The sequence below is a fragment of the Drosophila bipectinata genome, chromosome 2R (assembly GCF_030179905.1).
Source record: "Drosophila bipectinata strain 14024-0381.07 chromosome 2R, DbipHiC1v2, whole genome shotgun sequence".
NCBI lineage: Eukaryota > Metazoa > Arthropoda > Insecta > Diptera > Drosophilidae > Drosophila > Drosophila bipectinata.
The window spans coordinates 7,534,554-7,547,703 of NC_091737.1; the positions used below are offsets into that span (position 1 = coordinate 7,534,554).

Sequence of the window (13,150 nt, forward strand, 5' to 3'; positions counted from 1 at the left end):
TCTATCTGGCGGAGCACTAGGCCTGGGATTGTGACTTGCAAAAAGGCGTTTGGGTTTAATGGAAACGACTTTTCGCATTTTGTTGTGAAATGAAAATTAACTATATTCATTATCGAGGCGGAGAGTCGGCTCCGAAATACAAAAATAACGAAAACGAATATAATTTGTGGAAAAACAACAACGAATACGGTATACCACTGGGTATTTGCGTTAACAGTGCAAAAATGATCAAGCGATAACCTTATGAGCGGGCGGGCTGGGGGTGGCACTGGTTGAGGGGACAAAGAATGCGATCGCATAGAGAAGAGCAGATAGAGAGCGCCACACTGTGCTAATTGTTTTTGTCATTTCGCACAGGCCCCAATCCAATTCACACACACACACTCGCCCACACGGACACTTTGCACACATGAAGAGGCGTGAAGAGCCCCAAGTCTCTCTCGCGCTCTCGGTTGATCTTTGATCACGTTTCCCGCACACGACGAAGGCACCCGAGTCGAACGCTCGGCGCCCCGTTCACGTGATAACCATGTGTATCGCTCTCCTGCTTCCCGCTGCGTCCGCTATCTTCCATCTTCCACTTCGAAAACGAGTCACAAAATGAGTTTGCCATTTTTGTTTTTGTTGTGTGACGTAAATAGTGGCAACAGGGGGGAGTTGGGGCCTCACACACCCATTATATGATTTCACCATTTCGAAGAGAGCCAGTTGAGAGATGTGCTCAGAAAACTGCCGACTCACATTGAGTCGGCCGACTATCACGCATTTCTCATACCCCCCATTGCCCATTGCCCATTCCGTCCGAGATTTGCACACTTTACTTTGTGCGATATTTTGGGCCCCCAGTCAACCAGTTTACGATGATGGCCGAAATCCGAGGCCGGGCCAAAACGAACTCCAACAGCGAGAGATTTAGAGGGAAAAATATTTCATTTTTTTGCCATTTCATTATTTTAACACTTTAATAAAATAGGCAAATACCATAAATACTAGTGTACTAATGACTAATATAAGAGGAATTTAATTTGTTTTGTTATATCGCCAAGTTTTATGTTTTAATTTACTACTAACGGCATTTATTTATAGTCCTCTAATTTAAAGAACGCAAATCGCTTTCAAAACCGTACTTCTCGCAAAAACAAAGAATATTTACTGTGAAAGAAAAATATTGTATTTATAGGAAAGTGGCAGACCGATAGGACAAGTGCCCAGGCCCTGGACACAGCAACGGTTTATGGTTTTATAGAGACCCGATAAGATCTCGCCAGATTCCAAATAACTCTTTTTAAATGGGCATTTAATGGATTCCGTTATCACGGGGCTTCTGGGGATATCAGAGCATGTGGCTGGGGAATGAAACGGGTGGTGGTCGAAAGTTATAAAAATCTGAACTTACCCCGAACGAGATTCGATTTAAAATGTCACTTTTTCTGGGGATCGAATTCAAACTATGTAGGTTGTTGAGTCAAACACTCTCGCATTCCAGTCAGACAACTATAAATACATATGTATTTTATTTATATACATATGACTTTAAGTCCCAGCGCCATATAATACTGCCTTTGTTCATATCGCGTGCTGGAAAGAAGAAAAAAAATAAACCCACATTTATTCAAATTCCGCTTATCAACAAGCTTGCCCCGCCACTGCCATGTGCGTCTTTCCATGGCCTTCCCCCTCCCCCACACGGCCCTCCACAAGGCCCTCGATTCACCGCCGAGTTCGAAGCTATAAAATGTGCACGGCACCCTCCTTACGCTACGAGATACGCTCGAAATGGGGATTAAATGATTGCAGAATTGATTTGCCAGCGCTACTTATTTCGGTGATCCAACTTTATCTGGCAGGCGGAGCCGTTGGAAAAGTGTCTAGTTCGAGTCTACTACCCTTTCTGCTACATCAGCAATCTCAGAGATCTCTGGATTCCGCACGTGTCTCGCTTGAATTGTATCTTTTTAAGTTTTCTACATCTTTCTACGTGACATCTATTGTATTTTACCCTTCGTTTTTACAGTGTAAAATGAACAGTGTAGAATTGGCGGGGTGCGACCGTTTTTGTTAGCATACTTTTTTGCGTTTCAGAGGCTAAATATTTCATTGATTAATTGTTTTCATTCATAGATTCTTGTGGTAGGTTATTTTTAAGAATGAAAAAACTTTATTAATTAATTAATACCTGCATTAAAAATAAATAGTTTTAGAATATAAATATGGCGTACGATTAACTCATTTAAATAAAATGGAAAATAGGAATGAAACTCTCCCAATTTTATGATTTAAATTTTAAAATAAATAAGTTAATTCAAAAACTTACCTAGAAATTTAGAAAAAGTATTCATATTTCATTTTTAGGTAATCCTTTATTGAGAAATATAATTCTGAATAGACCAGAAATACAGTGTAATTGCTAAAATCATAATGAATTGAAATAGTTCCAGTTAAGTGAATATTTATTTGTTGAATGAAATGATTTAACCTTTAAAACTTGAATCAATGATGAATGACAACCACCCACAAAATATCTCCCATCTGACGTGGGAATAAAAAAGTTCTGCGGTTTCATTTCCACATGTTGAACATGAATATCTTTTTATTGTTCTTCTCTCGGTTGGTTGACCTTATATATATATTTCGGTACTAACTAAAACTTAACACTTAGGGGGAATGCAAAGATTACATTTAAAGAAATACAATTTACAAATATACACGCGGGCGATGCGAGAATGCATCGCCACTGGATAGTATAGGATTGACAGTTTGGACTTGGATTTGGACTTGGTTTTGGACTTGGACTTGGAGTTTCTTGTCCCAGTCATCACTAAATGCAACCCACTGAGCAGGCATTTAATGCTGCGACTCGATCTGGGGAGTGGAGTTGCGACGGGGCTTGGCCGGGGGATCGTTCCAGGGCTGGATATTCGCCTTGCCGAAGAGCACATAGAGCGTGTTACCCACCAGGTAGAAGCCGGAGGCGATGAAGAACACAATTCGCCACTGCGAAGGATCATGCTGGAATAAGAGAGGATTGCTTTTAGTATTTGAACGATCAGGGAAGGCTTGACTAATCCTACCTCATTTGTGACAATGAATCCTACGATAAGTGGGGCAATGATGCTCATGATGTTGGCCACGCAGTTGGTGATGCCCATCAGAATGCCGGCAAAGTTGGGCGACAGGTCGATGTGGTTCATGTTGTAGCCCAGGTACGTGGCGCCGTTCATGCCCACGGTGAAGCAGAGCAGCACCACCGCCAACTCGGACTGCTCGGGGTCGACGTAGGCCAGGCCGATGAGGGTGACCATGGGGATCCAGAGGCCAATGGAGTTGAAGAGCTTCCGGCTAGTCACGGTGGAGATGCAGTTGCGGTTGTTCAGCTGCTGGGAGATGGCCGAGAACACAAAGGACATGGCGAACATGCAGATGTAAGGCAGCGAGGATAGCAGGGCATTGGACTTGATGTCCTTGCCGAGGATGTTCTTCATGTAGCTGGGAATCTCGGTGAGCAGGGTCCAGAAGCCCCAGTTGTGGACGGAGTGGGCCACAATGAGCACCAGGAAGGCGGGAGAGGTGAAGAACGCAAGCCATGGCGTCGGCAGCTGCTCCTTGGGCACCTCCGGGGTGTTGCTCACCTCGCTGGCGTGGGACATCTCGATGAGCTTCTTCTCCTCCGCCGAAATGCTCTTGGACTCCTCTGGCGAGCCGGCCCCAAAGAAGAAGTACACCACCGACCACACACAGCCGATTCCTCCCGAGATGTAGAAGATGCTAGGCCAGCCGATAGGAGAGGCTGCAATCACTCCACTGGTGGCCAGCATAATGATCGTTCCGAACTGGTTTCCTGAGTAGGCGCAAGTTCCCAGAGTGGCACGCTCCTTGGGCGGCGCCCATTTCGAGAGGATCGTGTGGGTCGAGGGGAAGACCACTCCCTGGCACAGGCCCTCCACCACTCGGAGGGCGCACACCAGCTGCCAGCCACCCCACTTGGCGCAGAGAGGCGTGAGAACAGTCAGGACGGAGCAGATGGTTAGTCCGGTGAGGATCATGATCTTGCCGCCGAACTTGCGGGCCAACTGACCGGCTGGCACTTGGGTGATCACATAGCCCCAGAAGAAACTACTCAGTAGCAGGGATTTCGTCTGTTCCGACCAATTGTACTCCTGAATACAAAAAATTATATAATTTATTAACATTTATTTTATTAACAAAATTATCTTTTCTTAATTTATAATAGAGTGTTTAAAAGGTCTGTCATCTGTGAGATACTTTTTGAAAATTTTGTATGTTTATGTAAAAAATATGTTAGACGAATAATAATTTATTTAAATTTAGAAATAAAGGATTATTAAAATATTATCGGAGTTCAGATGCTCGTATACTAACTGCCTTTTGGTATACTTACGGGAAAATCGGGATTCGCGGAGGCAGCATCAGTCATGGCCACTACGGCCACGGAGAGATTCACCCGGAGGGCATAGGCCACCGTGAGGGCGAAGAAGAGCAGGAAGACCTGGAAGTGACGGACGCCCAGCCCGGAATCTGAAAATAGAACGTAATCGATTAGGTAAGTCCGTGTAATCAGAATCCCGTTTTGATCTTCAGCCCAATCAATGGGCGGTCGGACACTATCGATTAGTTACGGTTATCAGCTATCAGCCGTGTTATCAATAGCTGCTCGAATTGGTACAAGTCCGTAGAAAATATACGTATACCTGGTTGAGAAGCTATATTTTAGTAATGTCTGTAGGTCACCTGTAGGTCGCTTGTGGCTAAGATTTTGCGTTTTCCACAAAAAAAATGACTATAACGCGCCCCCTGAGAGAAGTGGGCTAGAAATAACTGGAAATGGATTTATGACTGACACTGTACAAGCTGTGGCGGATCTTTCTCCTATGTTTACCCCGATTTACGCCCCGAATTTATCATCCCTTATCATCTGGCAGACAAGCTCTGGAGATATAATTATTTGCCAAACCATTTGCGAGTACATATATTTTGGGAGGCAGCTTCTGTTTCTGGTTCCTGGATTACCGACGCGGGGCTTCGGCTAAAAAAATTCCATTCATAGATATGGCGCCAAAGTGCCGGCCACACTTCATTCCCGATGTCTGGCTCCCAACCACCCACTAGCCTAACCCGTTTAACCCTCTATTTCGTCAGATATGTATGTCTCTCACAACTAATATCCCTCGTTTGTTTATTCTCGTTCTTAGTGACAGTGATTAACTAGCTGTGAACTAGACCATAAAGGCCAGTTACAGGGGCTTACTCAAATGACTTTACAGTCCTTGTAAAATACAAGTGTTTTTGCATTTCTATGCCCGGAACACACCCATTGCTTTGTTTTTGCACTTCAGGCACTTTGGAAATGGGGGCTCGTCTTTATGGATATTTTCTTATCAAGACTGATAAGAGATTTTGTATGACTCTTCTTGGCGGTCAGGTGAGAAAATCGTCTCGTGCTCTACTTATTTTTAGCTTGACCTTCAGAGCTCTGGGAGAAAACTGAGGTCAGGTTGGGAATATTTTGGGGTCAGAAAAACTTCGAATTTTCTAACTGCTTTTGGGGATAAATTTAAAAATCTAACCCTTTTTATATTTTTTAATTTTTTAGAAAATTAGAAATTAAATTAATCACAAAGGAGGATAATTTCCTCTAGAATATCATTTGGTAAACCTATAGATTATACATTTTTAATTTTTCTATTTTCTTGATTTTCAAAAAATTTGTAAGCGACATTTTAAAAATAAACTTTATCAGTGAATGTTTAGAAATAAAAATAACTTGATTAGTTAATTCTCACTCTAAAAGGTTTATATTTTTATGATTATTTATGGTTCTTTAAAGAGCTTAATAAAAACCAAGACTTGAGACATTTAAAATAAAGTAATCCTTAAGAACACCATACCTTCATCTTCATAACGACGATTCTTCACAGTGGTAACCATAATTAAACTTCCACTTCTTGAGAAATAACAACAGAGATTATTAGCTAGAGGACTTGATTAGAAATCACTACCGTTCGGCTTGGAGCCTGTTCACTAACTGATGGATTCTTGGCCGAGCATCCGCAGGTGCTTTTCGCAAACAGCCAGATCACCTAACCAGCAGCATCGTCCCCTAATCCGAGCGCCGAGTGGCAGTATCTGTATCTCTATCTGCATGTGTAATTGTATCTGTATCTGTAGCAGTGACGTTAGTTGTCCCGCTAGCTAGAGTGATTTGTTGACTGTGTTGTAAAAGCGCGTGGCAGTTGCCCCTCCAATGCAAACGAGTCGGCCACCCACTGGCAGCCCCCACTGGCCCCTTGCATATTTTTGTGCCCCCAGGGGGGTGGGCTGGCTTATCAGTCGTAAGTCATCTGCTGCTCCCCTTGATGTAACCAATTTGGGACCGGAATGTATTACGGGTCGATCACTTGACCAAGTCATGTAAGGGGTAGAAATCCGATTTCCTATCTTTGATTTTAAATCGTTTGGCCCGCAGCTTTGAACTTGAAAGCGGTTTGAAATTGGATCACTTTGCAACGGAAAGCTTTTCATTCGAAAGCTTCCAAAAAGCTGCAATGTTATTGTTTACTACGGTGGACAGTCGCTAAGAAGAGCCCAACCCAGCGCCAACCACAAGTCACGCAATTAGCGGAGCAATTATCAGTCAACCATCTAATTCTGAGCTCAACTTCAGGTTGTAATTGGATTCTTGAGTTCCCACATTGATGAATGGGCCAGCCGACGACTTGACACGCTTTAAGTGTAAATACATCAGGGCCTATGGGAATTATGGGTCTTATCGTGACTGATAGTGGTATTGCCCATTTCAGGCAGGCGGAGTTTCCTTCACTCAACAGGTTAATACCAATGACTTTCAAACGTCCAGGACGCACTTCAGAAAGGTTTCCATCTTTTTGTTTCACTTTTTTTTGAGATAGCGAGCGCCACTTGATGACAGTTTTGTCAGAAGGGGCGGCACTGGGTGGCTTGTCAAGTGGCTCCGAATTCGACAGCGGTGTCACAACTGCCTCGGAAACGGCCCAGTCACCCGTCACCACCCTTCCAACCTTGTTAACGCTGGGTAGATGGATGGATGGATGGACGGATCGACAGCTGATAAGCCAGCTTTTTGGCCGACTTATAGGCCGTTATCAGTTCAAGGAACAAAGTGATACTACACTAAATAGATTTTCTAAAGTAAATACTCATTCTTGTTTAAAAATAATGGTTTTTAAACTGATTATTGAAGAGTAATTGAAGATCACATTGAATTACAAAAAAAATACTTTCATATAAAAGTTGTCAAATAAGAAATTTGTAAACTTTCAGTTTAAAGAATTTTAATATTAAACTCAGAAAGAATGCACCTAAAATGTAATGAGCTATAAAGTACAATTTTAAGTACCAAACGAAACACACAATCCATTATCTTGATAAGCTAAAAAAAAACCAATCTGCTTATGAACAAACCAGTTTTCTTACAGAATTGAAATATTATATTTTTTTTTTGTTATTTCTTAACAAATTTCAAGAGCCAAAGAAATATTATATAAAATTTGTAATTTAGCTTTCTAGTCTCAAGTCAAGTTTAAATGTTTAAAATAATAAATAAAGTATTTTAAAAAAAGATACTTTAAAGATGAAGTATCTTAATTAAATCTTTACCTTAATTACTTTATACTAAAGTATTTATTCTTAATTTTTGTGATCTAAGTGAATTGTATCTTTTTCACCTCTAGAACTCCTTTTTTATCTAAAATATCCTAAAACTTTAAATTGATTATTTTATAAAAAATTTCTCCAAGTGCATTTTGGAGCCTATAGGCCTGGCGAGTCAACCTTCCGATCAACCTGTGATTTGTGACCTGACTTTCCGTGTCAGCCTCGCGTCTCGTTTTCAGTATTTTGTATATTTTAGCGGGCGCCATGGCGCCTGCCTTGCCAATTTGAATATTTAGTGAAATTATTTAAATATACAATTACAAGTAATCCAAACTTGGTCTGTTTATTTCGAGCGCACTTGTGTAATTTATGCTCTGACGGAAGAGCTTTATCGAGTGCTAATGAATTCGGGCTCTAAATAAAGATTTGCGATTTATGGATAATAAACATATTAAAGGCGTGTTTGCATTTGGAATTAGCAAGGCTCTTTATCCCTTTATTTCCAGGGCAAAGGGCCAGACATTCTAGCGGAGATTGGAAAGATCAAAGCTGAGTTCTCCACTTTTTGTCAAAGCAGGAACATAATAGGAAATATGCGAGATTTATGTTTTCGCCATATACGCCACCGGCTATCCGACCTGACTCTAATTGTTCAAAGAACGTATCTACGTATCTGTCGGCTAGCGAGTATCTGAGATTTTTGTGCTGTTTTAGTTGCTCATTAGCCGCCGGTACTAAACTGGATTCACGTCAGACAGTCAGTCAGTCGAGTATTGGAGCACTCTTTGTTGTGTTCTGTCTACAAAATACCCGTATGTTGATATATATTCCACATACGCCCGGTTGTCGGCCACCCAAACAAACGTGAATCGGATATTATAGTTGGTTTGTTTTGTTCTGGGACCCGATTTGCATACGAACTTTGATGATTTATACTTGTGGACCGCAGCTTCCTGTCTGCCCGCCATCATTTTCCATTTTCCGAGTCAGCTCCCGAGTGCTTGTATTAATAATTTCCCCAGGCCTGAAGCGTAATTAGCCTGCACTCACTTCCGTCAGCCATTAAAGCCGTAAACTAATTTTCGGCACCTGCCAAACACCTGTATAAGTCGCAAAAAACAGAACACACCACTATTTAGTGAACCGTCACTTCCACTTGAGATTTACTCACAAAAAATAATGTACCGTCGAGCAATTCAAAAGTTAATCATATTTTGACAAAATTAGCGGTTTGAGGCACTCGAAAATTAATTGCTTTAGGGCTCTTATGGGCGAGGCACTTGTGAAGTTGATCAAGGTTTGGGTCTAATCATTCAGGGAAATTTATGTCCTGACTGGTAATTCCTTTCAAGCGTTCTATCTATTTAATCATTCTGTGTTTTTTGGAGAGTGTCTAATCTATTTGTCTAAACCATTCAAGGGGTTGTGTAATTTCCCATCGACTATAGTTACTTGAGGCCGGACTTTCGAGGGTTATCTAACCACTGTTGACAGTATTTTGTTATCGCACTGCTCCACTTACGTTCGCCCACTGCCTCCTCCCCCTTTTTGGGGTTCTTGGAGTCCATTTCCATGGATCCGTTGTTTCCACCGCAGCACAAGATCTTCATCTTCGGGTTTGTTGTTTCTTTTTTGGTTTTATTATTAATTTAGCTAATTATATTTATTTTTTAGGGTGTTGGGGAGAACTCCTTTCGATCTGATTGCGGGAGAGAGGTTGTAGGTTGAACTTTACGGGTGGCCGTTCTTAATGCGGCGTGGTAATTATCATATACATATTCACAACTGTTGCAAACGCTTTCGTTTCTGCCCGATTTCGTTTCTGTTGGGTCGTTAGATCGAAACTATTGTATTTTTTCAAACGCTCTCGCCGCCGTTGCGATTTGAAAACGACTGAACGCTGAGTTGGTCTGGGGACTCCATTTATACGCTGTTCGAACGCCGTCCGATCGTTTTTTAAACGCCACTCAAACACGCTCCGTATTCCATACGGCGATCGCCGATGGCCGATCACCGGTCGCCGTGCTCCACGATCCACACTCCGAGCTCCATGCTCGCACGCCGACGCTCTGCCTCCACCGGTAGTACGTCACCAGGGCACCGAGCGGCACGGCACTTGTCTCCACTCCACTCCACTCTAACCAGAAATCCACTCGGACAACGGCTGCCGAAAGGAGGAGGAATTCCCGACCCAGACCACTTGCCCGGCCCGTGAACAGCCCGTGGGGCGGTGGGTGGTAGCGGCAACAGATATCCGTGAAATCGAATCTTATCGGAGGCGTACGCATCTCTAGATTACCACGGGGTCTTGTCAGGGCCGTAGTACTACAAGTGGCAAAGTAGATTCATATGATGCTCTTGACATAATGATATATACTATATCAGGCCGCAAAGTCCGTAAAGTCCGAAATGGGCCAGTGGAAAATTTACTGCCCGATGGGGGTCTTTGCTTCCACGAATGTGAATGAAACCTTTTTGGTAAACATCGGAGATTGAGTTATTGGCCGACTAGGGAAACCCCGACCCAAAACAAAAACATATAGATACGTACATACAAATATATTCAAAATAAAAAAAAAAAAACAAAACTAAAAAGAGAAAAAAGCTGCGTAGCTCCGTAGCTTCGTGGAGGTAACAGACAAAAAAACTGGTTAAGCGATCACTTGCCGTACTCGTGGATGCGACCGAACCAAGTATCTGTCTAACTATCTGAAAGTATCTGTAGAAAAGCCCAGGAGTGAGTGGCAAGCACTTGACATTAGTGCAGCGTAAGAATTACTTTCACTTTCACCCAGCCCGGCCCAGCCCAGCCCCATAATTACAATTGTTCTCGCCTGAAAGTCAGTTGGGATTGGAATTCTTAGTTATGCATAGTTTATGGCCGAGTGCCCCAACGGAATTCGCCTCGGATCTCTCTCGATTCGATTGTGTTTTGTGAGCATTTTTTATTGTTGTTTTATCGTAGCTATTTTTGAGACAATAACTGGAATTTCTTGCAATTATCCGACGTAGCCACGTAGGTACAGAGAAACACACACATCGCATTGCCTTGAATCTCTGGCACTTGGCACTTTTGCCGAATTTACGGCCCCCGTCGAATGAAAGTTCGATTCACCGAGCTGAAGAGCTAACAAGTGCCTTAGATAGCTCGGCGACAGTTGACGTAAAGTATCTTGGAGATACTTTTCGACACACGCCCGTCTCATGTCACTCCAAATGAAAACAAACTGATTAATCTTGACTCCACAGAAAGACGCTAAACAATCGATTTGAACAGTAAACCTAATAAATAAATACGAACGCATGCCCCAGAACCGATCCGCTAAACGATTTTAAATCCTATTTGGTCGGGGAGTTAATCCATTTGTCATGATGCCGCTGTTTAGTGACAATCGGGCTGTATCTAGTATAGCTTTAACTTCAATACGCTACCTGGTGCGGGGCATACTTCTAGGGGCTTGAAAACCCAAACCACACATCACCTTTCTAACCTTTTAATCAATTACCGAATGCCAATTATAAAACTAGTGAAAGATTATAAAAACCCAGAGGGAATTCAAAATGATTATTTTAGGCCTCACATTACTGTCAAAGCCAGGCCGTTTTTAAAAATAATATTGTTATTTTGTTAACTGACTTGCCGGGCTTATGTAATGGCTTATTAAACCTTTTATTTCGCCTTATAAATTATTAATACCTCATCGACTGGTACCGAATCAGTAGTGTGGCTATGGCCGGACGTCGGATCTCGTGCTTGGCACAAAAGGTTTTAAACAGAGCCCGGAGCATACCTGTTAATAGATCACTCAGTGACTAAAATAACTCTTCATGTCGGATGCAAATCGATTATTGGTTTATGTAAATTGGAAAGGTCTACCCAGTGCCGGTCGCTGTCAACTCTAGGGCAACTCTTCCGCCGTCGGATGATGCGGCATTTTCCGAGTAACCCATCTCCCCGAAAATCCCCCGCCTGAAAATCCCGCCCGATCACGCCATGCTCCACTGGATAGACACTCCGATGATGTTTTTTGTATTGTTTTAGTTTTTGGTGCGGCAAAGGGACGGAGAATTGGTTCAACTATAATTGCCAGTCAATGCAATTACCCATCCTCCACTGGATTTTATTACAGTGGATAAAATTACATTCCGGCAATTACATTCCGTTACACATCCCAGCTAAATAAACATCCCAGCTTGTAATGCATTTTAGATTCGCCAAACACGAGTGCTGTGAGGCTATGAGTTGCATAAGCGCCTCCCAGTGCCCCCTGAGCCAGCGGTTCTTAATATGCAAAACGTGCTGCCTGGCTTGAACTTGGCCACAGACAAGTCGGATGCGTGAGTCAGCCCCAGCCCCGAGTGCCCCTTTTCCTGGTCACATGGATGTTCAAGTTCAAGTGCCTGACGCTTCGCGCCAGTGGAAATGGAAATGGAAATCGAACAAACTCCGGCCAAATTGGCAAAGCCGATATTAAAGCCAAGTTAAGTACCCGCCGGCTGTTGTGGGCCATACATAGTCGGTCGCTTTTGAGCGGCCCGTTGCGCATGTTAATTGCCCCCTGATAGCCGATTTCGGTTGTGCGATTAACGCGGACAGATGACATTGATTGGGGTACTTCCACCCACTGCCAAACCACCCCCCAGCCCGCTCTGTGGATTAGTTCGGTATGCCAATGGTGAACTTTTGCGGTCTTTCAACCAAACTCATTAAATATACAGATACACGGAAAAATTGCAGCATCGATGGGTTGACTTTTAAAGGCTTTCCAAAGCCTCTTATATTTGGACATCAGATTCGATAAAAAAATTCTAAAAAGTTACCTTTATTTATATAAGTTTTTCAATATCATATATTTTAGGTATACATACTTACATCTTAAAATTAATATTATCATTATTTTATTCCTTTATTAAGCGTAAAGTCCCACCATAAATACTAAATTTAAGCACGACCATTTAATGAGCTTTAATAAAAATAATAAATACCATAAAGTCCATATCAAACCATATAATCTGTATCTTCAAGTCTGTAATTATACTCAAAATTAACACTGCTATAGAGACTTAAAATTATAATTAACATTTAAGCTGCTATTTTTTCAAACACGGATTTTATGATAGAGAGGAGTTCTTTTATTATATCTCTTATAAACAATTCACCATTAAAACCCTATAAACTACCTATGGTAAATTATTAATTTCCTATCTTATCATAATCCCAATTTTCTCTCAGTGTAAAGAAGCTCACTATGCAAATTTCCTTGGGGATTCCTACGATTGCGAAATCGTACGTCAACGGCTTTGGCTTTTTATCACTTTGGAGCCGGGAATTAAGAATTAAAATGCTTCCATTGATCCGGTATATGTTGTCTTAGACCCATTGGCACCGTTTTCGAGAGCTATGAGCCAGATTTCGCAACTATTGTTATTTATTTGGGCACTTGGACTCGTTAACATCTTAACGCAATGTGATATGTGAGATGAAATGAGGTGACTGGTG

General features: G+C 42.1%; 1 protein-coding gene across 2 annotated transcripts; it reads right to left on the reverse strand.

The window, feature by feature from the left end:
* Positions 1 to 2,557: 2,557 nt before the first annotated feature.
* Positions 2,558 to 9,538, reverse strand: LOC108132155 (putative inorganic phosphate cotransporter). 2 transcript variants are annotated; one of them, XM_017251459.3, is made up of 4 exons: positions 9,173 to 9,538; positions 4,400 to 4,536; positions 3,072 to 4,157; positions 2,558 to 3,009 (listed from the first exon to the last, which is right to left on the reverse strand). In XM_017251459.3, the coding sequence occupies exons 1-4, from the start codon at positions 9,258 to 9,260 to the stop codon at positions 2,845 to 2,847; spliced, it is 1,476 nt and encodes a 491-aa protein (XP_017106948.2). In that variant the 5' UTR covers positions 9,261 to 9,538; the 3' UTR covers positions 2,558 to 2,844. The 2 variants fall into 2 exon arrangements, with proteins under 2 accessions (XP_017106948.2, XP_017106949.2); XM_017251460.3 differs by lacking the exon at positions 9,173 to 9,538 and adding an exon at positions 5,907 to 6,054.
* Positions 9,539 to 13,150: the final 3,612 nt, after the last annotated feature.

Coding starts and splice junctions, on each gene's coding strand:
- LOC108132155 (XM_017251459.3), bottom strand. CDS start 9,260: ATGAAGATCTTGTGCTGCGGTGGAAACAACGGATCCATGGAAATGGAC. Junction 4,537..9,172: donor GGAGGAGGCAGTGGGCGAAC/GTAAGTGGAGCA, acceptor TTCTATTTTCAG/ATTCCGGGCTGGGCGTCCGT. Junction 3,010..3,071: donor GATTCATTGTCACAAATGAG/GTAGGATTAGTC, acceptor CTCTTATTCCAG/CATGATCCTTCGCAGTGGCG.